The sequence below is a fragment of the Manis pentadactyla genome, chromosome 10 (assembly GCF_030020395.1).
Source record: "Manis pentadactyla isolate mManPen7 chromosome 10, mManPen7.hap1, whole genome shotgun sequence".
Taxonomy (NCBI): Eukaryota; Metazoa; Chordata; class Mammalia; order Pholidota; family Manidae; genus Manis; species Manis pentadactyla.
In genome coordinates, this window is record NC_080028.1 from 24,296,016 (window position 1) to 24,323,219 (window position 27,204).

At 40.2% G+C, this 27,204-nt stretch overlaps 2 protein-coding genes and 1 long non-coding RNA gene across 13 annotated transcripts in view; 2 read left to right on the top strand and 1 right to left on the bottom strand.

Moving 5' to 3' along the window:
* VEZT (vezatin, adherens junctions transmembrane protein) overlaps nt 1-12,374 on the bottom strand; it is a 64,127-nt gene extending 51,753 nt beyond the window's left edge. For 5 of the 7 annotated variants that reach the window (XM_036890994.2, XM_036890995.2, XM_036890992.2 and 2 more), the window contains exon 1: nt 12,233-12,374. In XM_036890994.2, the coding sequence (XP_036746889.2) occupies nt 12,233-12,268 (36 nt within the window). In that variant the 5' untranslated portion in view covers nt 12,269-12,374. The remainder of the gene's footprint in view (nt 1-12,232) is intronic. The other 2 variants (XM_057486499.1, XM_036890996.2) reach the window with 2 other exon arrangements.
* LOC130678960 (uncharacterized) lies at nt 7,212-9,897 on the top strand. Its single transcript, XR_008991945.1, has 3 exons — nt 7,212-7,916; nt 8,265-9,120; nt 9,247-9,897. It is a non-coding gene; the product is annotated as an uncharacterized LOC130678960 (long non-coding RNA).
* A 170-nt stretch (nt 12,375-12,544) lies between the features above and the next one.
* Nucleotides 12,545-27,204, top strand: part of FGD6 (FYVE, RhoGEF and PH domain containing 6) — a 119,181-nt gene continuing 104,521 nt past the window's right edge. For 2 of the 5 annotated variants that reach the window (XM_036890986.2, XM_036890991.2), the window contains exons 1-2: nt 12,547-12,776; nt 19,587-21,984. In XM_036890986.2, the coding sequence (XP_036746881.1) occupies nt 12,722-12,776; nt 19,587-21,984 (2,453 nt within the window). In that variant the 5' untranslated portion in view covers nt 12,547-12,721. Of the gene's footprint in view, nt 12,849-19,586; nt 21,985-27,204 lie in introns of all 5 variants that reach the window. The other 3 variants (XM_036890989.2, XM_036890990.2, XM_057486498.1) reach the window with 2 other exon arrangements.

Here is a 27,204-nt window from a genome sequence, read left to right on the forward strand (position 1 = left end):
CATTAAAAATATTCAGATAATACTGGGCCAACATTTGGATTTGTAAACTTCATGCAATGGTGCCCAGTCTACTAAACACAGGCATACCTCATTTTATTGCACTAAACAGATATTGAGATTTGACACATTGAAGATGTGTGGCAGGCAACCCTGTCTGAGGCAAGGCTATTGGCACTTTTTTTCCAAAGCATTTGTTCACTTCATGTCTTGATGTCACATTTTGGTAATTCTCCTAATACTTCAAACTTCTTCATTACTATTATATTTGCTATGATGATCTGTGATCAGTGATCTTTAATGTTACTATTGTAATTATCTAGGAATGCCACAAACTAAGCCCATATAAGACAGTGAACTTAATAAATGTTATGTGTGTTCTAACTTCTCTACCAACCAACCAGCCATTCCTCCATCTCTATCCCTCTCCTTGGGTCTCTTATTCCCTGAGACACAATGATATTGAAATAAAGCCTTAATAATAACCCTACAATGGACATGAAGAGTTCAAGTGAAAGGAAGAGTCTCTCACTTTAAATCAAAAGCTACAAATTATTAAATTTAATGAGAAAGGCCATGTTAAAAGCCAAGACAGGCCAAAAACTCGGCCTCTTGCACCAAACAACCAAATAATGAATGCAAAGGAAAAGTTCTTGAAGGAAATTAAAAGTGCTACTGCAGTGAACACACAAATGATAAAGTGAAACAGCCTTAATGCTTATATAAAATTTTAGTAATGTGGATAGAAAATCAAACCAGCCATAACATTGCTTTAAGTCAAAGTCTAATCCTGAACAAGACCCTAAACTTTCTTCAATTCTATGAAGGCTGAGAGAGGTGAGGAAGCTGCAGAAGAAAAGTTGGAAGCTAGCACAGTTTGGTTTGTGAGGTTTAAGGAAAGAAACCATTTCCATAACAGAAAATGCAAGGTGAAGCAGTAGGCTGATGTAGAAGCTACATAAGTTATCCAGAATTTCTAGCTAAGATAATTAATGAAGGTGGCTACACTAAACATCAGATTTTTGATGTAGGCAAAACAGCCTTCTATTAGAAGAAAATGCCATCTATAACTTCCATAGCTAGAGAGGAGAAGTCAATGCCTGGTTTCAAAGCTTCAAAAAACAGGCTGCCTCTCTTGTTAGAGGTTAATGTAGCTGGTGACTTTAAGTAGAAGTCAATGCGCATTTGACCTTTCCAAAAATCCTAGGGCCCTTAAGAATTGTGCTAAATCTACTCTGTCTGTGTTTTATAAATGAAACAACAAAGCACATCTATTTACAACATGGTTTACTGAATAAGTTAAGCCCACTGTGGAGACCTACTGCTCAAAAAAAAAAAAAAATCCTTTCAAAATATTACTGCTCATTATCTCTTTACCCAAAAGCTCTGATGGAGATGTACAATGAGATTAATGTTGTTTTTATGCCTGCTGACACAAATCCATTCTGCAGCCCCTGGATCAAGGAGTCATTTCAACTTTCCAATCTTATTATTGAAATAACTATATATTTCATAAGGCTGTAACTACCATAGAGAGTGATTCATTCCTCTGATAAATTTGGGCAAAGTATATTGAAAACCTTTTGGAAAGGATTCACCATTCTAGATGTCATGAAGAATATTCATCACTCAGGGGAAGAGGTCAAAATAGCAACATGAACAGGAGTTTGGAAGAAGTTGATCCAACCCTCATGGATGATGTGGGGTTCAAGACTTGAGTGGAGGAAGTCACTGCAGATGTGTTGGAAACAGCAAAACTAGAATTAGAGCTGGAGCCTGTAGATGTGACTGAATTACTGCAGTCTCATGATGAAACCTGAACAGATGAGTAGTTGCTTCTTAGGGATGAACAAAGAAAGTGGTTTGAGACGAATCTACTACTGGTGAAGATGTTGAAATGGCCACAGAGGATTTAGAGTATTACATAAACTTAGGTGATAAGGTAGAGATGTAGGTTGGAGAGGACTGACTCCAATATTGAAAGAAGCTTTGATATGGATAAAATGCTATCAAATAGCATCACATCCTACAGAGAAATTGTTCTTGAAAGGAAGAGTCAATTGATACAGCAAACTTCAGTGTTATCTTATTTTAAGAAATTGCCACCCTCATCCCAACCTTCAGCAACCTGCCACGCTATTAGTCAGCAGCCACCAACATGGAAGCAAGACCCTCCATCAACAAAAAGATTATGACTCACTGAAAGCTCAGATGATGGTTAGTATTTTTAGCAATGAAGTACTTTTTAATTAAGGTATGTACATTGTGTTTTAGACATAATACTATTGCACATTTAACAGACTAGAGTACATGTAAAGGTAACTTTTATATGCACTGGGAGACCAAAAAATGCCTTTGACTCACTTTATTGCTATGATTGCTTTACTGCAGTAGTCTGGAACTGAACCCTCAATATATCTGAGGGCTGCCTGTACTCCCACCAAGGACAGCAAATGTCAAAGGTACCCTCTAGCAACAAGATTTCAAGTTATCAGTTTTGGTGGAAGTACAAATCAATGACCAATTACCTGTCAATATCAATTATTCATATTTACTTTCCTTCCACAAACTAATGTAAAGTTTGTGGAATAAACAATTCTCAATTATGTGATTTTTGGAACCATGTTTTTAAAATACCATTAAATAAGACAGTTAAAAACAAAGAATCCAGTAATGTTTGCATATAGCAGTAGTTCTCAGTCAAAGTAGATTTTGCCTCCATTCCCCAGCTGACGACATTTTCGGTTGTTAAAACCAAGAAGGCAAGGAGTGTTACTGGCACCTAGAGGGTAGAGGTCAGGGATGCAAGGGTGTGAGGAAACAGATACTTAATATACCATGGGTGGGGGTGTATCTATAAAAATATAAATGTATATATCCATTGACCTAGCAATTCTACTAGGCATCTATTCTATGGATATAATTACAAAAGTATACTTTAATGTACATAAGAGAATACTGACTATACAACCATTTAAAACCCTGCTTACATTTAGAAAGTCAACTTACACAATACTTCTATGTGTACCACACATGTATTTGCATATATGTACATATGAATGTAATTACACTAAAAATGATGTGGAAGAAAACTGGTTACAGTTTTTCACTTCTGGGAAGAAAAGGGGGATTAAGGGAAGGCTGATTCCCTGTATTATTTGACTTTTTTACAAAAAGGTGCCAGGCTAAGACCTGATAAAAACATGTTGAATTGTTAGTTTAGCAAATGAAAAGAATGATCCTATGAACTTTCCTGTATCAAAACCAATGATCGCTCAACTATTACACAGTTCCTCTATATAAAATTGTCAGTACTGTACCAAAGCCATACTATTAGGTCTGGCAAAATGCTAACTGTTGTCAGATGTGTTAATTTAATCTCTGCCTGTCTATAGTAAACACAAGAAGCAACAGGAAAAGAGTTACTACCAGAAGGTGTTAGGAGCACTGGCACAGAAACTGAAATTGTGTAATGTCAAAGTAACTTTGTTAATGAAGACTTCATAACTATATAAATCTGTGCTTACCTAAAAGCACATTCCTGATTTCCATTCCTTTGTTAACAGAACTTATCAAATTACTTACAGGCAACTTTTCTTTTAAAAATTATATCAATTTTTAATTTCTTCAGAAAAAAAATACTACATTTTGTATTTTTAAAAAATTTCTACCATGCCAATAGAACTTTTAAAAGTTCTTTTACTCAAAATCTTTAAGGGGAAAGGTATCTGCAATTAAAGGGATTTGATGGAGAATATTTGCCTGAGCACAATTATTCATTAACTATTAAAACTATTCTAAAATATTTTATATTTGAATATTAGCTTAAAGCAATAGGTCTAAATGTGGTTGTCACATATAGAAAGAGCAATTTTTTTTGGAAAATATGTCTGAAATGGATGAACTCCTATTATCAATTGCTATGTTTCCTTATTTCTTTCCAGGCTAACTACAGAACACCACAAAATAAACCGATGAGGAAGAGTGTAATTACTGAATTAAACAAGGTAGCTATTTTCTCTATTTTTAATGAGGAAGTTTGGCATATAAAGAGCTGAAAGTGTCATAATTAACAAAACCCTACAAAGGAAAATAAATGTCCCCATTTTATTATTTTTCCAATATACTGAATTTCTACAGATTTTCCACTCATCTTTAATCAGTACACAATCAGAAAGTATAATTTGAAAAGTAACTACTTATTGCCTCTCCCACATCCCCTACCCTAAAACCTTGAATAGGACTAGTACCTGCAAAATTAAAGATATCATAAAATGACAGGAAATATTTTTGGGGAGTTTACACATTTCAACATAACTTCTAAATTACTATACCAAAAGCCCCAAGCCCAAGCATTAATTTAATTGTTCTTCAATATCAACAAAGCAGAATTAATCACAGATTTCAAAAAGATTAAGTAAAGGGTCTGTAAAAATTAGCCCAAGTAATTAAACTACTCACAGACAGCATAGTTTTAATTTCTCCAATTGATCTAGATGAAAATCTACTGCCTCTTGTCCATATTCTTTTGATCCATACACTTTCTCTTTGATGATTTCCACTTGTTTCTCCAGAAGAACTCACTACAAAATGGCCACTGAACTGGAGGGTGTGTCTTCATCATTACTAAGCATTTTCCTATCAGAAGCTGCTCTTTGAAAAAACCTGAACATAACTTCTTCAGGGCCCCTCAGTATTACTCAGTAACTGCAGAAGTACTAATAGGGAGAGTGGGGTTTTTAAGATGCCTTTAAAGGATATTACTTAATATTTGTGTTTACTTGAAACTTTTTTAAACTGGCAGCAGATAAGACACATATTCATAAATTTTCCTGACTGCAGGCTTCTAGTATTTTCAAACTGAAATGACTCTTAACCCAATTAGCCTTACATGAAATGTTATAAACAACAAAAAATTAAAAAACAGTAACCCTAATTTTTTTCTAAACAATAGTGCAAATGTACTGAAGTATAATAGTATCTAGTCCAAAACAAAACATATCCATCCAAAGATGAAGATATACAAAGGGAGAAAACTGACTTACACAGCTATACATTCAACTAAGACTAAACAGCATCAGGGACTGGTTTTAATAAGGGAAGAGAAGATAGCAGAGGCGGACTAAGCTCTCCTAGTTCTGATGCTTCTGTCTGGTTGGTGGGAACTTAGTAGGATCCTTTGGTTCAGTTGTCACAGGGGAGGCTTAATGTCCCAGGAATGCCATGGTCCCAGACATTAGGGTTGACAGCATTTTCCCAAGTCTCTAGGCTCTGCCTTGGGTTATCCTTATCAGTCAGCACAAGCATCTGTAGGGGAATTTGCTGGGAGGGCCATTCTCCTAGGGTGGCTCGAGTTCTCAGTTTTTGTAGATTATCCCAGCCTGACAATGGTCTGGGACACTCAGGCATTACCAGGAAGCTGTGGGGAAAGGCATGGCCTTCCCACAGACAGCACAAAGGAGGAGGAAATGGCAGAGAAGTTGGCTTACTGGTAAGCCCCAAGACAGTGCAAGCTCTTGAGATGAGGGGTCTGAAGAAGGAAGTAAGACAGAGTAGGTAGCCCCAGTATCCAAAAGGAAAGTTAACTGTCTTACCTGCTACATCCATTGGCATGCTTGGGTCCAGTCCAGTGATAGTGATCTCCTGCGGTGGGGACCACTATAGGGGGCTGTGTCAGTCCTGGTTGGGCAGTTGCAGGCCTGGGGTTGCCTCAGACCCCTGATCCCTTCAATCTGAGGGGCACAAGACAGCCCAGTGCCCTGCCTTTCCTCATTTTGAGCAGGCAGTGACAGGTGGCCTGTCCCTTCAGGGACATTCTTTGTCACAATGTCCTGTTTAGCAGCAGATATAGTACTTCATGGAGCCATCCTTGGATGTGGCTGGGTGTCAATGGGCTGCCCTCAGTCCTGCAGGGCAGCCATCATCTGGGCATGCCTAGCCTCCTTCCTGGCCTTCCCGAGCCCTAACCTCCTTGACCTGCTCTCGGTGTAAACAAACTGAGGTTGCTGCAGTAAGCATGTCATCTATTGTGGCTTCTGAGTCCTGAACTACCTTTCAGAGTTTCCTCCTAATGTCTGGTGCTGACGGGGTCAGAAATCTATCTTTCAGGATGACCTTGCCCTTGTATGAATCTAGGCCCAGACTGGTATGTTTAATGAGTACCTCTTTAAGCCTTCCAAGAAAGGCAGCTGGGTTCTCAGGGGGCTCTTGGGTCACAGCAGAGACTTTTGTATAGCTGATGACCTTCTGTCCAGCAGCCTTAAGCCCAGCCTTTATGCAAATCAAATAACAGTCCTATCCAGGATCCATGTCTCTTATGGGATAATTAAGGATCTGTTAGGTGTACTCCATTTGCAAATTTCTTTGCCTCTCAGGTCACTCTCTGTAGTTCTGTGTCTGTAAAAGTCTGACTCAGAATGACCCAGACATCTCTCCAAGTCAGATCACAGCCAACTGTTAGATGCTGGAAACTATACAACCATCAGGATTGTCAGTGTAGCTTTCCAGGTCTATTTTAAGTTCAGTTCAATTAGACAGGGCTTGTACACAAGCTGGGGGCGGAATTCCCCTGCTGCGTCCACAAGGGGGCAGACCCTCTGCAGAGGCAATGGTTGCTGTCCCATAGTGGGTTGGCCCTCAGGTCAGGACTTCGAATATGGGAAGATTTGGGAGTAGAAGGGTGTTTGGGTGTTTGGGGGCTGAAGTCCCCAGGTTGGTCTGGCGGAGGGGGCCCAGGATATGGGGGCAAAGTAGATACAGTAGAGGTTTTTCTGAGGTTATTGGCTTGTTTGGACCCAGGCCCTCTGTAGAAGGCTGAGGTTCTGGTTTGAACTGTTTCTAGTGTCAGAAGATACAACCTAAAGGGCTATTGCAGGGAATCGAATGTTGGTTCTCCATCTAGAATGAATGGGAAGGAGGAGTAGTAAGAGAGCCTGGTGTCTCGAGGTCATTACCAGAGGCCTAGCACACAGTCTAGTGCCAAACTGTGTTTCGGACAGACATCTCCATCCGATGCGGCATGACAGCCTGTGAAATGGTACCTTTCCACTGCGGTTCGTTTCCATGTATCTAGATCTGGCAGGGGGTGTGGGACGGGGGTAGCCCCAGCACTTGACTAGGGCAAGGACCCATGATCAAAGGTGGAGAGTCCAAGCAGCACCACTTGGATGTGGGAGGGGAAAGGGGGCAGACAGTCGTAACGGGAAACTGGCATACCCTTCTCCTTCTAATCTTCTGGAGGAAGAGCATCCTCAAGGGGCAACACTCCTGGCTTCAGGATTCCCTAGTGACCTCATTCATCTAAGCGGTAGCACTGATCCAAGTGGGTGGTACCTGTGATGGTTTGCTCTTGTTGGAAGGGGCAGGGGTGGGGCCATTCCAACTGTACACAGAGGAAATGGGAGAATAGGGTTCTAGGGGAGCAATCCTCAAGGTAACTTTGGTCTCAATACCTGCCAGGTCTCCATTGGTTAAGGTTTTGGCAGCAGCTCTAGGTGCTGGGGTAAACGAGGAAGGAGAGGAGGGAGGAGGCTCGTAGTTGAGCCTCCAGAGTCAACAAAGGCATAAAGGGGGTTCTAAGTAGGCGAGCCTGGTGGAGATCCAAGATCCTCATCAGGGGCCAAGAGGAAGAGGCCTGAGTCAAGGTCTGGCCTCAGAGAGACTGCCAGATTTGTTGGGAAAGATCATATTGGGTCACCCAATGGGCTAAGGCAGCCATGAGAAAAAAATTGCCATGATGGGAAAGAGGTTCTGGCCATGGGCTCTCTTGCTCCCACAGATGCCTGCGTGGGCAAGGAGAGGCGGGTTCGAGGTCCTGGTTAAGTCAGAACTGCAGATCTCATGCAGAGTAAACATCTCCATTACCCTCTAAATGGAAAATAGAGCAGACTCGACAATAGAAAGAATTCTGAGTGCAAAAGGTTGTGGGGAGCAGGCTATGCCCTTCCCCCACTTGCTGATGTGGTGGGAATGGAGAACAAAGAACATCCTGTTTACGCTTTCCATGAGCAACTGAAGGAGCCCTGCTTTGCCTACCTTTGCCCGGCTACCACTGACGTCATACTGTGCTTGATTGTCTATTGGATAATGCTATTTCCTGGAATAGTGTGCTTCTTTGCTGTATAAATACTCTGGACTCGAATGAAGCTTTGCTGGCGACGCGCAGGAGCGTCAGCCCTCCCAGTTCTTTCTGTCTGTCTTTGTTTTCTTCGCCCCCCTTCCGCACTTCAGGACCTGCTCTACTCGGCGCGGCCAGACCGCGTCAAAAGGTACAACGGGTTATAGAATCAAGGTGAGTCAGAAGGCTCTTAGCTTCCACTGGGAGCTGCTGGTGAAGAAAAGAGTAAAGGGAGAAATTTCAGGCCATTCTGGGTGACATTCCTGAGGACCTGATTGTGAGCTGCCTCCTAGGGAGGGATACCCTGCAAGGTGAGCACAAGTGGGGACTACCTCTGGCTAGATCTGGTGGATCTCTCACGGCCAAGGGGATCATTAGATGAGGTCTCTGGAGGATCTCCCCAGAACAGGTAGAGGGGAAGGGAAGCCTACTATAACAGCAGTCTTAAGATCAGTGGCCATCCTATTGACTTTTAACTGGCTGCCCCAGGCCAAGCATTTGATAGTGATGAGAAGGGTCTGATTAGCTGAACTACAGATAATACAAAAAGTCTACATATCCCCCCAGCCCATGTTATTTAAGCCTGAACTCTATCATTACCTAAGGGGATAATTCTAACGTCACCATAAAGATTTATTTGTTTAACTCAGAAGCACAGAGGGAAAATTATTTTTCCTCTCCCATATTTCCAGTTTGTAAAATCAGTCCTAGAGCACAAAAAGAGATAGGAAGTTGCTTGACTCATTTAGAAGGTAAGCAATAACAATGGTCATGGATTGGAAGACTCAATATTGTAAAGATATGAGGTCTCCCCAGATTAATCTATAGATACAAAGCAATCCCAATCAAAATCCCAGTAGGTTTTATTTTCGTAACTGAAACTGACAGACCAATTCTAACATTCATTTGGAAATACAAAAGACCAAGAATAGTCAAGGCAACGGTGAAAGAAAATAAAGCTGGAGGGTTTCATCCTACCAGATACTAAGACCTATTATAAAGTTATAGTAATTAAAATAGTGTGGTACTGGCACAAGAAAGGTCAAATTGACCAATGGAAAAGGGAGCATCCAGAAACAGAGACACACTTACAAGGTATCCTGATTTATGACAAAGGCAACATTGTAGTTCAGTGTGGAAAGGATAGTCTGTTCAGTAAATGCTGGGTTTATTTTACTGACACCATGTGGGAAAAAAGTATGTTGAACTTATTTCATACCATTAAAAAAAATCAGTTCCAGATGTATGGCAGATCTAAATGCAAAAGGTAAAAAAAAAAGCTTTTAGAGAAAATATCTTTGTGACCTTAGAGTAGACAAATATTTCTTTAAAAGCACTCATCATAAAACAAAAATGTTTAATTGGATTATAACAAAGTTAGGAGCTTCTATTCTCTGAAAGACACTATTAAAAGAGTGCCACACATAGCGTAAGATATTTGAGGTACACATATCCAACAAGGACTTGTATGTTGTATATGTGCAGTCTTTCAAATTGGTAACAAAAAGAGATAAACCAATAGAAAAATATGGAAAAAACTTGAGTTGGCTTCATGTAAGTGCAAGGGTCCATAAACATATAAAAAGACTCAATTTCTTTTTCAGGGAAATGCAAATTGAAGCTTAGAAAAGATAAGGGTACACATCCACCAGAATGCTGAGTGAAATTGGCAATTGTTGGTGAGCCAGAGCCACTGGACCTCTCATGCACTGCTAGGAGTATAAACTGGTACAACCACATTGGAATAATGTTCAGCAATATCTACAAAAGGTGAATGTATACAATTCTTATGACTCAGCAATCCTACTTCTAATCTAACAAACAAACCAGAGGGAAAAAATGAGACAAAAAAGAGCATATACAAATGGAATTGCAGAGTGTGTAAACTATAAAAATAGACCAAACTAATCTAAGTTACTGTTAAGTCTGAATGGTGGTTATCTTTAGGATGGGGAGAAGTGACTAAAAGGGAGCAAGAGGGTAGCTTTTGGTGTGCTGGAGATGTTTTCAGTTTCTTGATCTGGGTGCTCATTACACGGGTGTGTTCAACATGTGAAAATTCATCAATCTGCACATTATAACTTGTGCACTCTTCTTATGAACATTGTGCTGCAATAAAAACTTATATGCCAAAAAGCAAGTCAATTAAAAAGTAAACTGGAAAAATATAAGTCTAAGTAATATAAGAGGAATTAATGTAGGTCAACTTTTAAGAAGTTAGCCTCCAATGAGAAAATGGCAAAACATTACAGAAAGAAATGCTCAAGCAAAACAATAAAAATCGCCCCAATAAATGCACAACAAATAAATTAGAACAATGGAATGGTTTTTTTTTTCTATCAGATTAGCAAAGATTAAAGGAAACTAATAAGGCTGTTGGTGAGAATTTGGTGAAACTAGTATCTTATTCTTAATGGAAATATGAATTGGTATAATCTTACAGCATAAGTCTTAAAAAAATTCATAGTCTCTGACCATTTAGATTCCCTTCTAGAAATTATTCTACAGAAAAATCAGTTTCAGTTAAAGATGCATTGTGTCAGTATTACTTACAATGGTATTTTGAAACAATATATCCAATGATGGGAAATTGGTTATATTATGATACATATACATGATGGGATGTTATTAATAATGCTTTCAAAGAGCAATGAATAGGAAAAGACTCATGATAAATTTAAGTGAAAAATACATATAAAATTCTATGTCGTATGATATCTTTTGTATTAGAAAATATCACACACTTAAACATATATCTGCATAGAAAAAAGGCTGTAAGAAAACACATTACAATGTTAATACTGGCCATCTTTGGGAAGCAAGGTAATTATTTTAATTTTGGGGCTTTCTACAATGAAATGGTTCTTTGAGCATGTATTACTATTGTATTCAGAAATCTAAGAAAATCACAGGGTAAAAAAAGAACACCCACCTGGTTTCCCTTACTCTAGAAATCTAAGCAACCTAGATTTTTGTCTTTACTTCAGCTCCCACATTCAATCTGTTAACTGTTCTCTCAATTTTACTTCAGAAGTATCTGTCCAAGCCATTATTCCATTATTTCTTGTCTCATTTCCAAAATTCAGGTGCTTGTCTTCCCTATGAAACTCGAGTCCAGGTTCTTCATTTTGGAAAATAGCCTCATCTTCCACTACTTCTACATTCTAGCCACATCAAAACACTTTATACAGTAACCCTTACACTCCAGCCCCTGAAAAATCCATCCTCCAGTGTCAGTTTGTACATTTTTCAACATTTATCATTCTGCACTGTTTAGTGCTTAGCTCTTCCATTGAAGAGAATGGGCCATTTAAAAAAAAATTTCTTAAAATCTAGTTGGATGAGTGAATGTAAAGCGTACATATATGCCATACATATACAAGGGTGTGAGTTTTAACATGTTTGATAGATGAACGGCAACGAGAACACTAAACGCACCCTCCCGCCCGCCCCCCATTCAAGATGGCAGAGAACGTCTTAAAATAGTCCCACACAAAAGCACTCACAACCCGGAGCCTCGAGTCAGAACCGGCTACACCTAGCGCGCAACAGCAAAGGACAAAAGAACCTAGATGCTGTGATGCTTGGCCGTCACCACCCACAGTAGGTCCTACACACAGATATCAAACAGTGTTAGAAACCTGGCACCTGCTGCCTTCATTTTGACAGCCACGCCTCAGGTGTGATGCGTGCCCTAAAGCACTTAAGGATAATGATCCTAGAAATTGAGGAGGAAAGAGGGGTAGGAAAGAGGTATTGATTAAGTATGCCAAATGCACCACTGGGCCCCGCCCCAGCAACGGAGCAGTCCCCGGCGGCGGGTCCAACCCCAGGGAGGGTACAGGCGGCGCTCTCGGCCCCTGGCCAGGCAAGACTGCCCGGGCTGGGCATTCCAGGAGCGCTCCAGGCGGCAGCCGGCCGCAACGACGGCGCCCCGGGCTACACCTGTCAGGCTGCGACCCACACTAGGCCCGAAACCGCCGAGATTCGATGACAGAGGCGGGCGGGAGCGCCACCCGATTCCGTGTCCCGGGATCGGCCCCTCGCATTGCCTCCTGGCCTTCCCCCTCGTTCTTCTCAAGCAAAGGCAACCCACACCCCCAGCCATTTTCTTCTTACCTCAAAAACCACCTCTTCGTCAAACTCCGGTGTCATCCTTCTCCGCCATGCCACCCGCCTCAGCACGATGGGAAATGAAGGCGAGAGAACAGGCGGCACCCAGGGTTTTGCTCCTGCCGGTCCCGTGTGTTCAGAAAACTACAATTCCCAGAGTGCCTCGAAGCCCACGCCCCCTTTTCAGGCCCACTTATTGGAGGAGAGGATGGACGTGGGGGCGGGAGCAGGATGAAGGCCGAGCTCTCTGATTGGAGAGGGCTGGGGCTTTTGTCCGCCTTCTTCGGCTGCGGCTAGCAGGGGGCTCCCGGAGCACTGATTTTGTTGGGGCTGGAAGGAACCCGCGCTGGCGAGGCGGAGGTGAGCACTGCTCGTGCCCGCGCCTGGCCGTCCGCCCGCCTCCGGCCGCTCGCGCCCGGGAGCGCCACTGGGTCCCTGGAGCCCGCTGCATCCTTTGTGCGGCGCGCGGGTTGTGCCTCTCGCCCGCGGAGCGGAATGCAGGCGCTGCGGGGGCCCTTCTCTTCTGCCCAAACTCCTGAGACAATGGACGGTACGGGAAGCACGGACTGAGGGGGGCGAGTCGGGAAGCGAGCTCCACGGGGAATCATGACTTCTGCCGCGGGTAGGTGGCGGGGCTCGCGCCGGCTGCTGGAAAGTTTGTAGTGAGTGCTGCTAGTCTTGAGCTCGGAAGCAACTTTCCCCTCTGGGGTGGGTTAGCGGTGTTCTCTCTACCCTTTCCGAGGATTTTGGCAAGTTCGGAACACACGGCGTTTGCTGCCGGATTTTCTCGTCCCTTCCTGCCAAGGGGGGCTGTTTGGAAATCGCGTGTTTCTTGGAACCTTTCTTTACTGGGAGACTGTTGGCGGCTCTTTGCGCCAGGTGAAATAAGAAATGTAAAAAGGGCGTTTGCTCGGCTCCCAAAATTTAAGCGACTTTGCGTTTGCGTGTGAAATAATTTCTCATGTTAAGAAATAAGTTTTTCTAGGAAAGGTCAGTGTTCCCGGACTGTTGAACTCGACGATTGTGCTGAATCTCTTTGAACCTAGTATGGACTGGAAACCCTGACCCTTGTTAAGGAGGTTCAGATGTCGTTTCTCCTGTCCTGGTATTTACCTCTCTGTTACCTTAGAAGCAGAGGAGGAAAATAGCCGATGGCAATTTTTTGCTCATCTTTACGCAATTTTTACGGATATTTCCCCCCTCTTTCTACCAGGTTAGTGTAAACAAAGCCTTATTTTCTGCCTCCCATAGCCCTTTCCCTTTATCCAAATGACAAAGCCTGTATTTACCTTTGTGTGGATTTTGAGCAATTCTGGACAGTGTATTTCTAAACATTTTTAAGAAACGGCTCTTAGTTTCCAAAATAATTACTAAATTGGTGTTAAATTCACTTTATAAGAACATAGGTTAATTTTTAAACCAGAACTTAATATTATGTATTAAGTATTACAGGGTGTTTTTATGTGTTTGTCACGTAGAAAGAAACTTTCATTAGAAATTTTACAGTAAACTTTTCCATGTAAAGCTTTTCCTCCAAGTTACTTCCAGATTAAATTGTCGTTGCTTTATTGGGCATTTGTTTTAAATTCTTGCTGCTTGAAACGCAAACAGCACGCCAAGTGTTTCGATTTATATTATTTCTAAAGCCTTGCTGTATTGGAGTGTTGCACTGCTCGGTGTAATCAGATTACACCTAACAAGGCAAGAAGTTAGCCAATAGAATTCGAAAGCAAGGAGTGAAGTATTCCTGTGGTAGGATTCTTGAAGATGTGGATCTTTCGTTTTTGATGTTATATGTATGTATAGATGATACGTCGTGATACACTGTGGGAGTTACACTATTTATAAATTTTCTTTACCTTACCAAAAGGAGGCTTTCTGCTTAGTTGAGGTGAATTATATTAGTCATCCTAAATTTTTGCACTTCACCTTTCTTCAAGTTTCTTTATCGCTGAACCGATCTAATTTAAATTTTGAAAAATTTCCAGCTAATCTTAGCTCTCCGTTCTTTTGGAGTGTCAGATCATTTGAAATATTTAAACCTTATATATATCCGTTGTCAATTCTAGTACTAACAGTGTATAGTGAAAAGGTACAGAAACATTTAATTTGACTTTTAAATATGTAAACCTGATCTAGGGCTCAGTCTGGAAGTTTATGATTCTTTCATGTGGTACTCTAGAATAATGCAAGCTATTTCTACATTTTATCAACTTTGTAATTAAGGAAATCCACAGACATTTTTGTGGTGTTTAAAAGAGGGACGCTTCCTGTGTTTAGCTGAGTTAATTTTTAGCATGGCTTGCTGAGATTCCTTAACTACTTTTTTGTTCACCCATCTGTTGAGATTTATTATAGTTCTCATGTCTAAGTGGGGAATATGGAAGAGATCGGGGGCTTTATTTCCAGCCCATTCATATAAAATTACATGTTCATCATTCTTACAAGCTGTTTATTGATGTTTTTTGGAACAATTATCAAATTCATTAAAACTTTAGGAAAGTTATTTGCAACTGGGGGAGGGGATGTTTGTTTATATTGAATTTAATCTCTGGTATCTGAGATGGTTGGTTTAACTCAAGAAAATAAGGAAAATGTAGACCATCTTAAGCTATATATTCTGAAGAACTTGCTTTGTTTTTCTGCAACTGTGGAAGAGTAGGCCCATAGTAGAGATTTTAGAATTATGCTAATCAGGTTATGAAAAAGGAGAGATAATTATAAGTGTGTGTTTTGTATCTTTTTGAATATGTACAGCCTTATTAATGCCTCTTTCTCCGGTCCAATAGCTAGAAAAGTACACACTTGAACTCCAGCCATCTGTGTGTAACAGATGACAAGAATTTTGTAATAGTAAAATGGTACTAGTGCCCTACTTTCTTACCTTATTTTTCCCTGGAGCCAAACAGCTGTATAAATAAAAGATTTGCTGCTTTGCTCTAAAAAGCTTTGGGTCTGTTGATACAGTATTAAGATCCAAAGGTACTGGATTCGTTTCCAAACATAATGCACTTATTTCAAGGGTTTTACATTGGAGCAGGCCAAAATATAATGGCTTGCTGTTTTTTGAGTTGTGTTTCTTTCAAAATAGAGCCACTAAAAAAAAAATAACAATGATGATAGTGATAATGATGAAGGATTTCAGATTTGGCTGTATCAGTGACTTCATGGAAACATTTATTCTGACTAATAATAACCTCTTCAAAAATTCTATCTGATTTCTGCTAACTTTTCAAAAGTATTAGTCTGGATTTTGATTTTTTTTTTTTTAAAGAAATTTCCTGTCACAGACATGAAAAAGTATGTGTATGTGGCAGCTGTGGCTGACTATTCCCATGCCCTGTTTTCAGCACTGGGGGTACAGCAGTGAGACAAAGTGCCTGCTCTCTTGGAGCTTGCCTTCTGTAGACAGAAAAAGGTGTACTGAAGAAAAATCACCCCGGGGAGAACGGGCTTGAGAGTATAAGGGTTCTCCTGAAGCAAGAAGTATCTCAGAAGTTATAACTGCAGAATCATTTAGGCCATTCAACTCCCTCATTTACAAGTAAGAACATTGAGGCAGCCAGACCTGCACAAAGGCACACAGTAGGTCAGCCAGCCCTCCAAGTTATATCATTGGCTTCCTCTAATAAAACAGTTAACTAACGACTGGTAAGTCAGATTTTACAGTTACTTATTTAACTACATGAGCTGAATTGCAGGCGGTAGGTGCATAATGCTATGCTCTGTGGGAATTCACCACAGCTCATATGCAGCTAATTGAATTGCTAGGAAGCTAAGAGAAAACAGGGAGTTACGACTCTTGGAAGCAGACTCATCTACAAAACACACTTAAAGAAAAGAGCAAATTTGGTACTGAAAATTGAAAAACAATTTAAAAAGCAAGGATTGTTTGGTGAAATGACCCCAAAGCTTCTGACAAGGCTGAAAGGTTCAGAAAATAAAAGGTTGATTGGATGGGGTGGGTTTTGTGTTTGCTTGTTTTAGTTATAATGAAATACACATACCATAAATTTACCATCTCTGTCGTTTTTAAACAGACAGGACAGTCTCATAAATACTTTACATATTGCTCAACCAATATCCAAAACTCTTTACAAATCTTGCAGAACTGATTTTTAAAAACTATTTCAAAAAGCCCCAGAGGTAGGATGTTTTAACAATGGCTTCAGAAATGAAATCAACACATTTTGTCAGTTTGCATTACCTTGAATTAGATGGAAAGTTGGGAAGAGGCCTAGGGCATTCATACTTTGTCTTAAGATCAAGAGTTTAATTTAATAGACTGTTAACCAAGCTTTGTCATTAGGCTTTGAGTAGTTTTACTATTTTCTTCTACCTAAAAAAAAAAAATCGAACAAAATAGTAACATCCTTATTGAATAGCTAACTGAAATTGTATCGCTTTGGGAATTTGTATTAAATTATTTTGGAAATACTTCATTTCCTTTTTCATCACAACATTATATCTAGGAATTGGGTTAGAAGTCATTTGTTATTCATGTGATCATACTTGAACGTATATTATTAGGGGTTTAGGAAATTTTTGGTTGGGTAAAAGGAAGTAGGGTGCCCTACTCTTTTTTTTTTCAGTTCCCTGTAATATTTTCCCGAGAGTTGTGACTAATTTCCTTTGTTGAAAAGAAAATCATCACTAAATGAAGTATCAAAGCCACTGTGTATTCAAGTATTTAAACAATGTCCTGCAAATATTTTGAAACGTTTATGTTTATTTTTATTCAAGAACAAATTAAGTTTTTATTAAGCCTTAGATCCTGTTGAAGGAGTATGATAATGACTAACTAGTATGATAACTGATATTATAGGTGGAAAAACTTAAAAGAACATAGGTTCTGTATATCTTCATTTTACAGGTCTTTTGTATGAGGCATTTACTAGGTTCCTGTAGGCTAGGAGCAGGTCTGTATAAACCTACTAGTAGTGTAGTAGGAGCTGATAAAGTACTTTTTATATAATGCCAAGGAAGAATTGCTACAACAAGAATGATGGTTACCTTTTTTTTTTAATTATTATTTTTTAAATTATCAAACATACATCACAGTGGTTCAACAGTCCCCCCTCCCCCCTCCCTTGCCCACTTCCCTTCCCCCTTGGTAACCACTAGTCACTTCTCAGTGTCTATGAGTTTAATGCTGTTTTGTTCCTCCTGTTTTGCTTCAAAAAATAAGTGAAATCATATGGTTTTTATCTTCCTCCACCTCGTTTATTTCACTTAGCATAATACCCTCTAAATCTATCCATGCTGTTGCAAATGGCAGGATTTCTTTTCTTTTTATGGCTGAATACTATTCCATTGTGTATGTGTACCACATCTTCTTTATCCAGTCATCTATTGATGGGCACTTAGGTTGTTCCATATCTTGGCTATTGCAAACAGTGTGCCAATAAACATAGGGGTGCATATATCTTTTTGAATCAGAAATTTTGCTTTCTTTGGGTAAATTCCTAGGAGTGGAATTAATGGGTCAAATGATATTTCTATTTTGAGTTTTTTGAGCAACCTCCATCCTACTTTCGACAGTGGTTGCATCAATTTGCAGTCCCACCAGCAGTGTAGGAGGGTTCCCATTTCTCCGCATCCTTGTCATTATTTGTTGTTCTTGTCTTTTGGATAGTGGCCATTCTAACTGGTGTGATATTTCATTGTGGTTTTAACTTGCCTTTCTCTGATGATTAGTGATGTGGAGTATCTTTTCATGTGCTTGTTGGCCATTTGCATGTCTTCTTTGGAGAACTGTCTGTTCACGTCCCCTGCCCATTTTTTTTATCAGGTTATTTGTTTTTTGGGTGTTGAGGCTTATGTGTTCTTTATATATTTTGGATGTTAACCCCTTATTGGATATGTACTTTATGAATATATTCTCCCATACTGTAGGATGCCTTTTTGTTCTGCAATGGTGTCCTTTGCTGTACAGAAGCTTTTTAGTTTGATGTAGTCCCACTTGTTCTTTTTTATTTTGTTTCCCTTGCTTAAGGAGCTGTGTCCAGGCAAAAATTGCTCATGCTTATATTCAAGAGATTTTTGCCTGTATTTTCTTCTAAGAGTTCTGTGGTTTCATGACTTACATTCAGGCCTTTGATCCATTTCGAGTTTCCTTTTGTGTATGGAGTTAGACAATAATCCAGTTTCATTCTCTTTCACGTAGCTGTCCAGTTTTGCAAATACCAGTTGTTGAAGAGGCTATCTTTTCCCCATTCTATATTCATGGCTCCTTTATCATATATTAGTTGACCACATATGTGCGAGTTTGTATCTGGGCTCTCGTATTCTATTCCATTGATCTGTGGGGTCTGTTATTGTGCCAGTGCCAAGTGGTTTTGATTACTGTGGCTTTATAGTAGAGCTTGAAATTTGTTAGGGAGTGTAATTCCCCCAGCTTTGTTCTTCCTTCTCAGGATTGCTTTGACTATTCAGGGTCTTTTTTGGTTTCAGATTAATTTCATAGCTATTTGTTCTAGTTTATTGAAGAATGCTGTTGGTATTTGATAAGAATTGCATTGAATCTGTAAGTTGCTTTGGGCAAAATGCTCCTCTTTTAAATGGACTAGAACAGTGGTTATTAATGAAGGATATACAACATAATCACTTGTAGAACTTAAAGGAAATACAAATGTCCAGGCTCTATACCCAGCAACTCAGGTTGAATAGATCTAGGGTATAACCTACACACAGACTTTTAAAAAAATAAAGCCCCATGAAGGATTATAATGAAAATTCCCAGCTGTCACCACCTGCACAGGGAAACACCAAATTTATTATGAGTCTTGAATAATACAGAAGAATTACTTTTCAGTTTTTAAGTTTGGAAATTTTCTGTTGCCTGTAATCCTTTCTAAGATTGTTTTGGGGTTCTAGTGAGATAGATCATTGATTAATTAAAGACATTTATAAAACTACTGTCTATCACTGAGGTAGAAGAATACTACTGCTTATTGATATGAGACACTTAAGGGTTACATTGACATACAACTTAGGCAGATTGAGCTCTTAGCACTCAGCAAATGAACTAAAGGCTTTCTTCTACTATGCAGATCCCAAGCAGAAGCCAATTATTTCATTTCATGCCAACTGAAGATATGCTAATCTATTCCAAAGTTAGAAGAAAAACTGTATTGTGCTTACTAAGAAATGTACAATATATGCAGAGGCATGTGTACTGGAATTGCGGGCAATTTAAGAAATTTTCAAAAGTAATATTGACTCTATATCATGTAATATAATCTACCCAGTGAAAGCAAGTTCACCATATTGTCAGAAGTAAAAATGTTACCAAATTTAATCATTTATCATCTTCTGCTTTGTTTTTTTTGTCACCAAGTTATTATTTTTTCCTTTCTAGAGATTAAGAAGCCACCAGTGGCCCCCAAGCCAAAGTTTGTCATGGCAAATAATAAGCCAGCTCCACCTCCTGTTGCACCTAAACCCGATATTGTGATTTCTAGTGTTCCACAGCCAACAAAAAAACTCAAACCAGCAATAGCCCCAAAACCAAAAGTCCTGAAGGGCTCACCTGTTCGAGACATTGGACAGTCACCATCAAGGAACCTCATTGTGAACCTGGAAGATCATAAACAGGAATTACCTGACAGCACTGATGATTCTAATTGCAAAAGCCAGAGCAGTGATTATATTTTGCCAGTGTGTTCCTGCAGTACCGATTGTATCCATAAGCTTGGGAAGAGACAGAATTTGTGTGTAAAGCAGCTCATCTTAGAGCCTCTGGAAATGCATGAAAATTTAGAAAATGGTAAAATTGATGAATTGTCTTCATCTTTAAAAACAAGGAGTAAATGTGATCCTAATGGTGAAAAGATCAAGAGCCAGATTGGAGTAGTTTCAAAGGCAAGCGTTCTAGAAGAGAAGCTCAAAGATGTTTTAAAACAACGAACGTTACCTTTTATTGCCCCACAGAAGCACCTGTCCATAGACAACACAGAAATAAATGATGGCTGTAACTCTAACAGACAATTCAGAATTGAATTTGCAGATTTGTCACCTTCCCTGTCCAGCTTTGAAAAAGTTCCTGATCTGTACCATTGCCACATACAACTTCCTAGTGATGAATTTCAAAATTTTGAAACTTGTCAGGATGGAAGTGAAAGCAGTACTTGCTTTCATTCATCTGAACAAGAAACTCTGGAAAATGGTAAAAGGAGTACTTTTTTGTCTTCAGATGGAGTTAATAAGAAATCAGATGTCAAAGATCTTGATCCCTTAGAAATTCACTTAGTACCATATACCCCCAGATTTCCAACTCCCAAGCCCAGAAAAATACGGGCTGCTCGTCTGTTACGCCAAAAGTATATAGATATTCCTAGTGAAAATACTGAAGAACCACAGAATTTAGACAGAAACTCTTCTTGTCTTTTTGAAGATAGTTTGAAAAACAGTAAAATCAGTGTTCATCAGAATGTTCTGTGTTACCAGGAACAGGTGGACAAAGGGAAGCCAGGAAATAAAAGTGAATTGAACGTGGACTCCAATGATGACAGACATATCTTGGTTAATTCACAGAAAACTATGTGGCATGAAACATCTTCCTCTGAAAAAATGGAGTCAGAGTTTACTTTGAGTTCTGACAGCAAGACAGTAGATGGTTCTAGTATGTCACTTCCTGTGGACAAAGGAACCAGTTTTATAAGATGCAGTACTCTATCTATGAGCCTGCCTAAGCAGCTCAAATTAAGTTGCAACAAACATTTGCCTACTGCCTGTAACCTGGGAGTGTCTGCCCCTCTAATGCAAAAGGAATCTACAGTAAAAGATGAAAGTTCCTCAAGGATTGTCCCAAAAAAACCTCAAAGACACAGCTTGCCTGCTGCAGGAGTGCTTAAGAAGGCTGCCTCAGAGGAGTTTCTGGAGAAAAGTTCTTATCCCTCAAATGAAGAAAAAAATTCAGAGAAGGCTCTAGAAAGAAAACATCATCATTTGTGTGCCTCAAACCATGGTATGTCATCCTCCTTTGATACGCCTAAACAACCTTCAGAAAAGCCAGTGTGGAAATTACCTCATCCCATTTTACCCTTTTTAGGAAACCCAGAATCCTTAAAGTCTGTAACTATATCGTCAAGTAGTGAGCCTTCAACTGCCCTGACTAAGCCTAGAGCAAAATCATTATCTGCCGTGGATATGGACAGGTGCACTAAGCCTTGCAAAGACTCTCAAAAGAAAACCTCTTTAAGGAAGTTGCTCAACATGAAGCTGTCCATCTGTTTCATGAAGAGTGACTTCCAGAAATTTTGGTCCAAGAGTAGCCAACTTGGAGACACAGCCTCAGGCAGCCTCTCAGGTGGGGAGCAAAAAGGAATTGAAAGTGACTGGCATGGCTTGTTGGTAGAAGAGAAGAGAAGTAAACCCATCAAGGCATATTCTGCAGATAACTGTAATCTAGAATTCCAAAAGAAGAGGAAGAAATCTCGAGGTCAGACCAGTGCAACTAATGGACCAAGAGCTGAGTCTTTGGATGACCAGCTGCTCTCCAGGGAGTCATCATCTCACACACCTTGCAAATCTGTTACAAGTGGCTGTGCACCCGAGTATGAAAACATACGCCATTATGAGGAAATACCAGAGTATGAGAACTTGCCATTTATTATGGCTGTAGGGAAAACTCCAGAGTTGGAAAGGCAGAATTCCAGCAGCTTGGAGGATACTGATGCAAATGTGTACGAGATAGAAGAACCATACGAAGCTCCAGATGGACAGCTGCAACTCCGACCCAGACGTCAGCATTCCAGGTAATAAATACTTAGGTGCCAGACAGACACTGCACTTCATATGGATCACTGAAATTAGCCTTCAACACCCCTGTGAGAAGGATAAAATCTCACACATGGAGAAAGATGGCTTGCTGAGAGAGTGGCTTAGTGAAGCATATATTAAATTATTCCAAAAGTGCAGTCTCCTTTTATCATATAGTTGGAATGGGTATTTGCTATGCAAGCTTGATGTAGCTGACTTATTTTAGTAGTGGACTCAGGGAATTTGAACAAGTAGTAGTATAGTTACTACAAGGAAGACCAAGAAGAGAGAGGTACCCAGAGCCTCCAAGGCACCACGTCAAGTCAGAGCTGGAACCTAGGGGAAGAAGTTGGCCAGTTCAGTGAGGTTTGTTTGCCAGGTGTAAGAAATCTGTGAAGTTCATTGAAATCCATGCATTTACCTGTGGTTGCCCTTGTCAGGTAAAAACCTCTAAATTTGCAAATTTTACTTCTTTTTGAAGATTAGTTTTTTTATTAACTGAAGGCTAATTACTGACTTCAGATGGATATTGGAAAAATGTAGGAAACATGAGGCTCTTCTCTTTTCTCTCTCACTTTTGTATATATCCTTCCTACCCCTGGTATACCTGCAGCATCTTTGCCCAGTCTCGATGGTTCAGTTCAACAATCATTGGCTTCATGAAGCTTCTTCAGTTACCGACTGGGAAGTGTGTACTTCCTATTCTGACCTCTCATTTATGCTGTGGTGTCCTTACACGCTTTATCTGTCTTATGGTATGACTCGTTACTGGTGTGCCTGAAGTTCTGTGTTTGGTTTTAAGCTCCAATAGTTACATACTTTTTTGTCTTGCATGAGGCCAGGCAAGGGGCTCAGTAGGGATCAGTAGATGTCGGTTGGGTATATGAAAAAATCAATGAAAAAGAGGCAAAGGAAGCGAGCACTGCAGCTGCTTCCTTCTCTCTCCATAGTCACAGAGGGAGCCTTTGCCTTATATTTAAAGTGTTTTATGTTTAACACAAAACACATAAAACCTTTTCGAAGTCTTCATATCCTTAGGTTACTAACTTCAAGTCTTTGAGCACCGTGTCTTAACATGGGACTTTTGTTGAGATATTAACATATATGGCACATAGAAGAGGCTCAAGCAAAAGGATTATTGGATGGATTGAATTAATTAAAATGTCAAGCAAATTCTTAGTCAGTGTACCAAATAAGATAAACTGTTCTAAGTTCTTTTAACTTTCAAATGCTCTCCTAGCATTTTTCTTTACTTGCAATCTGCTCTACCCTTCTGCCTCTAACCCATAAAAGACTTAATTCCCTTGCTTAGCTCATAGCCAGCTGCATTCTTTCTACAACTGCCTGCTTTCTGAACCTTAGTACCTAGGCAAAATCCTTTTCCTGGGTATAAATATTTTGACAGAGAATTGGAGTTAAATATTGAACTTTAAAAACAAATTGTCTATATTCATGCTTGCTGTTATTTCCATGGAACAGTCTTGTTGGTACTGTCCTTTTAATGTTCTTTTTGGGTTGTTTGTGTGCATGAGTGTGTGTGTGTGTGTGTGTGTGTGTGTGTGTGTGTGTGTGTGTGTGTGTGTGTGAAAGAGAGAGAGAGAGAGAGAGAGAGAGAGATGAATTTGGCTTCTTTATGGTATGCTACTATCCTAAGTTGTTTGTGTGCATGAGTGTGTGTGTGTGTGTGTGTGTGTGTGTGTGTGTGTGTGTGTGTGTGTGTGTGTGTGAAAGAGAGAGAGAGAGAGAGAGAGAGAGAGATGAATTTGGCTTCTTTATGGTATGCTACTATCCTAAGTTGTTTGTGTGCATGAGTGTGTGTGTGTGTGTGTGTGTGTGTGTGTGTGTGTGTGTGTGTGAAAGAGAGAGAGAGAGAGAGAGAGAGAGAGATGAATTTGGCTTCTTTATGGTATGCTACTATCCTAAACTAAGATAAAGTTTTTTCCTTGAAAATAGAGGCTTGCCCTTGGTATAAGTTTTTTTGGTTTGTCATTATCATTAACACCAGCTGTAAACTTCTGGAGATTGTCATTTTTCTGGTATGCTCCTTATGCAATTAGGGCACTGCTCTTCAGGTCAGGGGAGCCAGGTTGGAAGGAGTTAATGCACACAGCCAGCCAGTGCAGCTGGAGAGCATTCATAAGGAGGGTTCTTGCCACAAGACAGGTTACAGACTGTTAAGCAGCCTGGTGAAGAGTGGGTGAGCTCTGCCTTTGAATTCGCTTTCCACAGAGGTTTTTGTTTCGGCCTGGAATGTGGAGCTAGGCTTGAGACTCCTAAAGTGAGCCAGTTGAATCAAAAGCCTTCAATCGCAGGGTCAGACTGACAAGTTTGCCTGCCTGGGAGGTTGTACCTTTTGTAAACAATGTTGAATAGGCAGAGAAAGCAAAATCCAAGCTTTCCTGAGGAGGTTACCTGAACACACTGAAATAAGGTAAATGAGAAATAGGGTATACATTTCAGGGGAGCCGAGTTGATTCAAGTAAAAATCCTGTTTGGTAGTCTGGCTGTTAAAATGTAGACCTGTGCCTTGAAATAATTAATTCCAGATCCAACATCCTAGGGCTCTTTAAATGATAAGAAAAAATACAAACGAACCCCTGTTTAAGATTTTCCTGTTGGAGAATATCAAGAGTATCCTTAATAGTTTTTCAACCCTCAGGGAAAAGATTCTGGATCTTGCTTAAGGACCTGGTTTTCCAGAGTCTGCATGTGTAACCAGCCAGATTCTGGACTAGTAAACAGACATATGCCAAGCTTGGGGGCAGCCTCTGTGATCAACTTCTTTAGAGTATGGCTGTTTCATGAGTCCAAAGCTTAATATTTACACATTTGTAACATGTTTATAATTTATCAAGAATTGTAAGTAGTCCCCAGTTCCAAATAGGAATGTGTTCTAATAAGTTCATGATAATTTGGAACTCACAGTGTATTTCCCAGGGAAACAGTTTTGGCAATGGTGAGGAAGGGTCCCATTTAACCCCCAAGTTGTATTACCCACTATTGTACTGGCCTCTCTCTTTTCTTAGAGCTACTTTCTGCTGAGGCGGGAGCCTTGGCCAGGGTGGAGTTGGGCAGGGCAGTGTCAATGGAATGGATCCCCTGGGTCTGAGGCAGTGAGGTTTGTGGAAAGGGTGATGTGACTAAAGAATGAGGAAATGGGGAGCTGGGCTTCCTGTGAGAAAAACTGTAAGTCATTGGGTGTAATAAGGAGAAGGAAAGGGCTAGGTGGTTGGGATTTAGGATGCCGAGGATTTTCTTTCTCTCTTTTCCTCCTTATTACTGTGTTTTTCCCCTCTTTCCTTCCCAATTCCTGTTTGTGTGACTCTGCTAATTGAGTTTCTGACCCCAGGCAAGGGTGAGTAGAAGAAACTGGGAGGGGGTTGCTGGATGGGGTAAGAAGTAATACTGGGCAGCTCCACTGGGGAAGGATAACAGTCATATCGGAATGTGAAGGAGGGTGAAGGGGATTCCCATGGCCATAGAAACAGTAGCTTTAGGTTTTCCCAGGTGGGTCATCATTTGCTCAATGCCCTGGTTTCTCAAAAGCAGTTTTGTCCAGAGTAAGATCGTGAGCCACTCTGGAGTATTCCAATGCATTTGGGGTACAGTTATGAGCTCTCTTCCCTGAAATGTTTCAGACATAATTAACCTAAAAAACTTGCAGAAAAACAGAACTTTCTTCCTGGCATGCAGGTTGCTGAGTGCTCATTTACTACTATTATTTAAGAAATGTGATTTTTCATAGGGAAGTTCCTAAAACTTGGGCTTTAATATTAAAGAGGTAAAGACAAATTAGTAAAATAATAGTATCCAAATGTTGAAATTTTCCTCTTGAAATTGTGGCAGATTTCTTCATTCTATAACCAAGAAAAACTTTGCCTGGAAACTTTCCAGGTTTTTTCCTCTGTTGTTTTAGTTTGTTCTTATAATAAACACTTCAAAGAAGATGTATGATAACTGGGTTTTCCTAGGTAACCTAGCAAGCCCTCAGTTTCTTTATTCCACAGTGTTGACCACATGTCAAGCATTGCAGGTTCAAAGGTGAAAGGGGGAACCTAGTCCCGAGGAGCTTCTGTCCAGTGAGGCGGCAGACAGTTAGAGGACACCGTGATTTTATTAATCCAAGCTTTGTCTGAGTTACACACCAAGTAGGGTATTAAAGATGACTTCACAGAGGTGGTGACACTTGACCCAAGGTTTATACAAAGGACAGGACTGCATTTGACATTTAGGAAGTGTAGGGGAAGAAGAATTTTCCTCTACTCCTTGAGGTTCTTCTAGCTGCTTTAAGAATCAAACTAACATGTGACAGACTAACAGGAGGGAAAAATCAAATTTAATTACATACCAATAGAGAATCCATAGACATGAGATTTCAAAGACAGGAACAATGAGGTATATATGTCCTCTTGAACTAAGGAGAAGGGGGAAGGGGTTGGGACTTCAAAGGAAAAGGGAAGCAATTCACAGGAATATGAAAGAGTAAATGTTTGGGAAACAAATGCTTGCTGAGCCACACAGAAACAATGGGACATAGAAAGAATTTTAAAAGACTTTGCCACATTCCTCCCTGTTGACTACATGAGTTCACATTATAAGTTAGTTATCTAGGTTGATGGCTCTCAGAGCAGTTCCTTCATACAGATTCTTTTTATGCAGCTGGGGGTAGGAGAAGGTCAAAGTGGCTTTCTGAGTCTTTTGGGCCTCAGGTTGTTTTCAGCTCCGACAGACTCTGCAGGCCACAGTGGCACATCTTGGGGTGGCCTGCCTTTGGCCCCTTGCAGAGGTCATTTTCTGACCATGATAAGAGCAGTTTCCTTGGTGCTCTGAGGGAAGAAGGCAGATTGCAGACCAGGCCTGAGAAGAGAGGAAGTAGAATCAGCAAATGTGGATTGCTGTCTGTTGAATTTTGCCCAGAAGTCCCCATCATTTGACAGGTTTGGATTTATCTTTTGGTTTTCCTCAAGTACCAGGATTCAAAATAAAATAAACTTGAAAAACATTTCTTTTTAATTAATTGGTAGTACCTCATCTCTGATGAAAGAAAGTAGTAAGTATTTTGTTCTTTGCTTTTCTCCCATTTTGAACCCCAAACTGGGCTTTAAAGAGCTGGAAAGTAGCATTGCCAGTCATCTCATATCCCAGTACGGCATTTGTTATAAATCATCATGCTGGTCTAGAAGATGTGTCTCTTGGGTTGCATTTACCATCTGGTG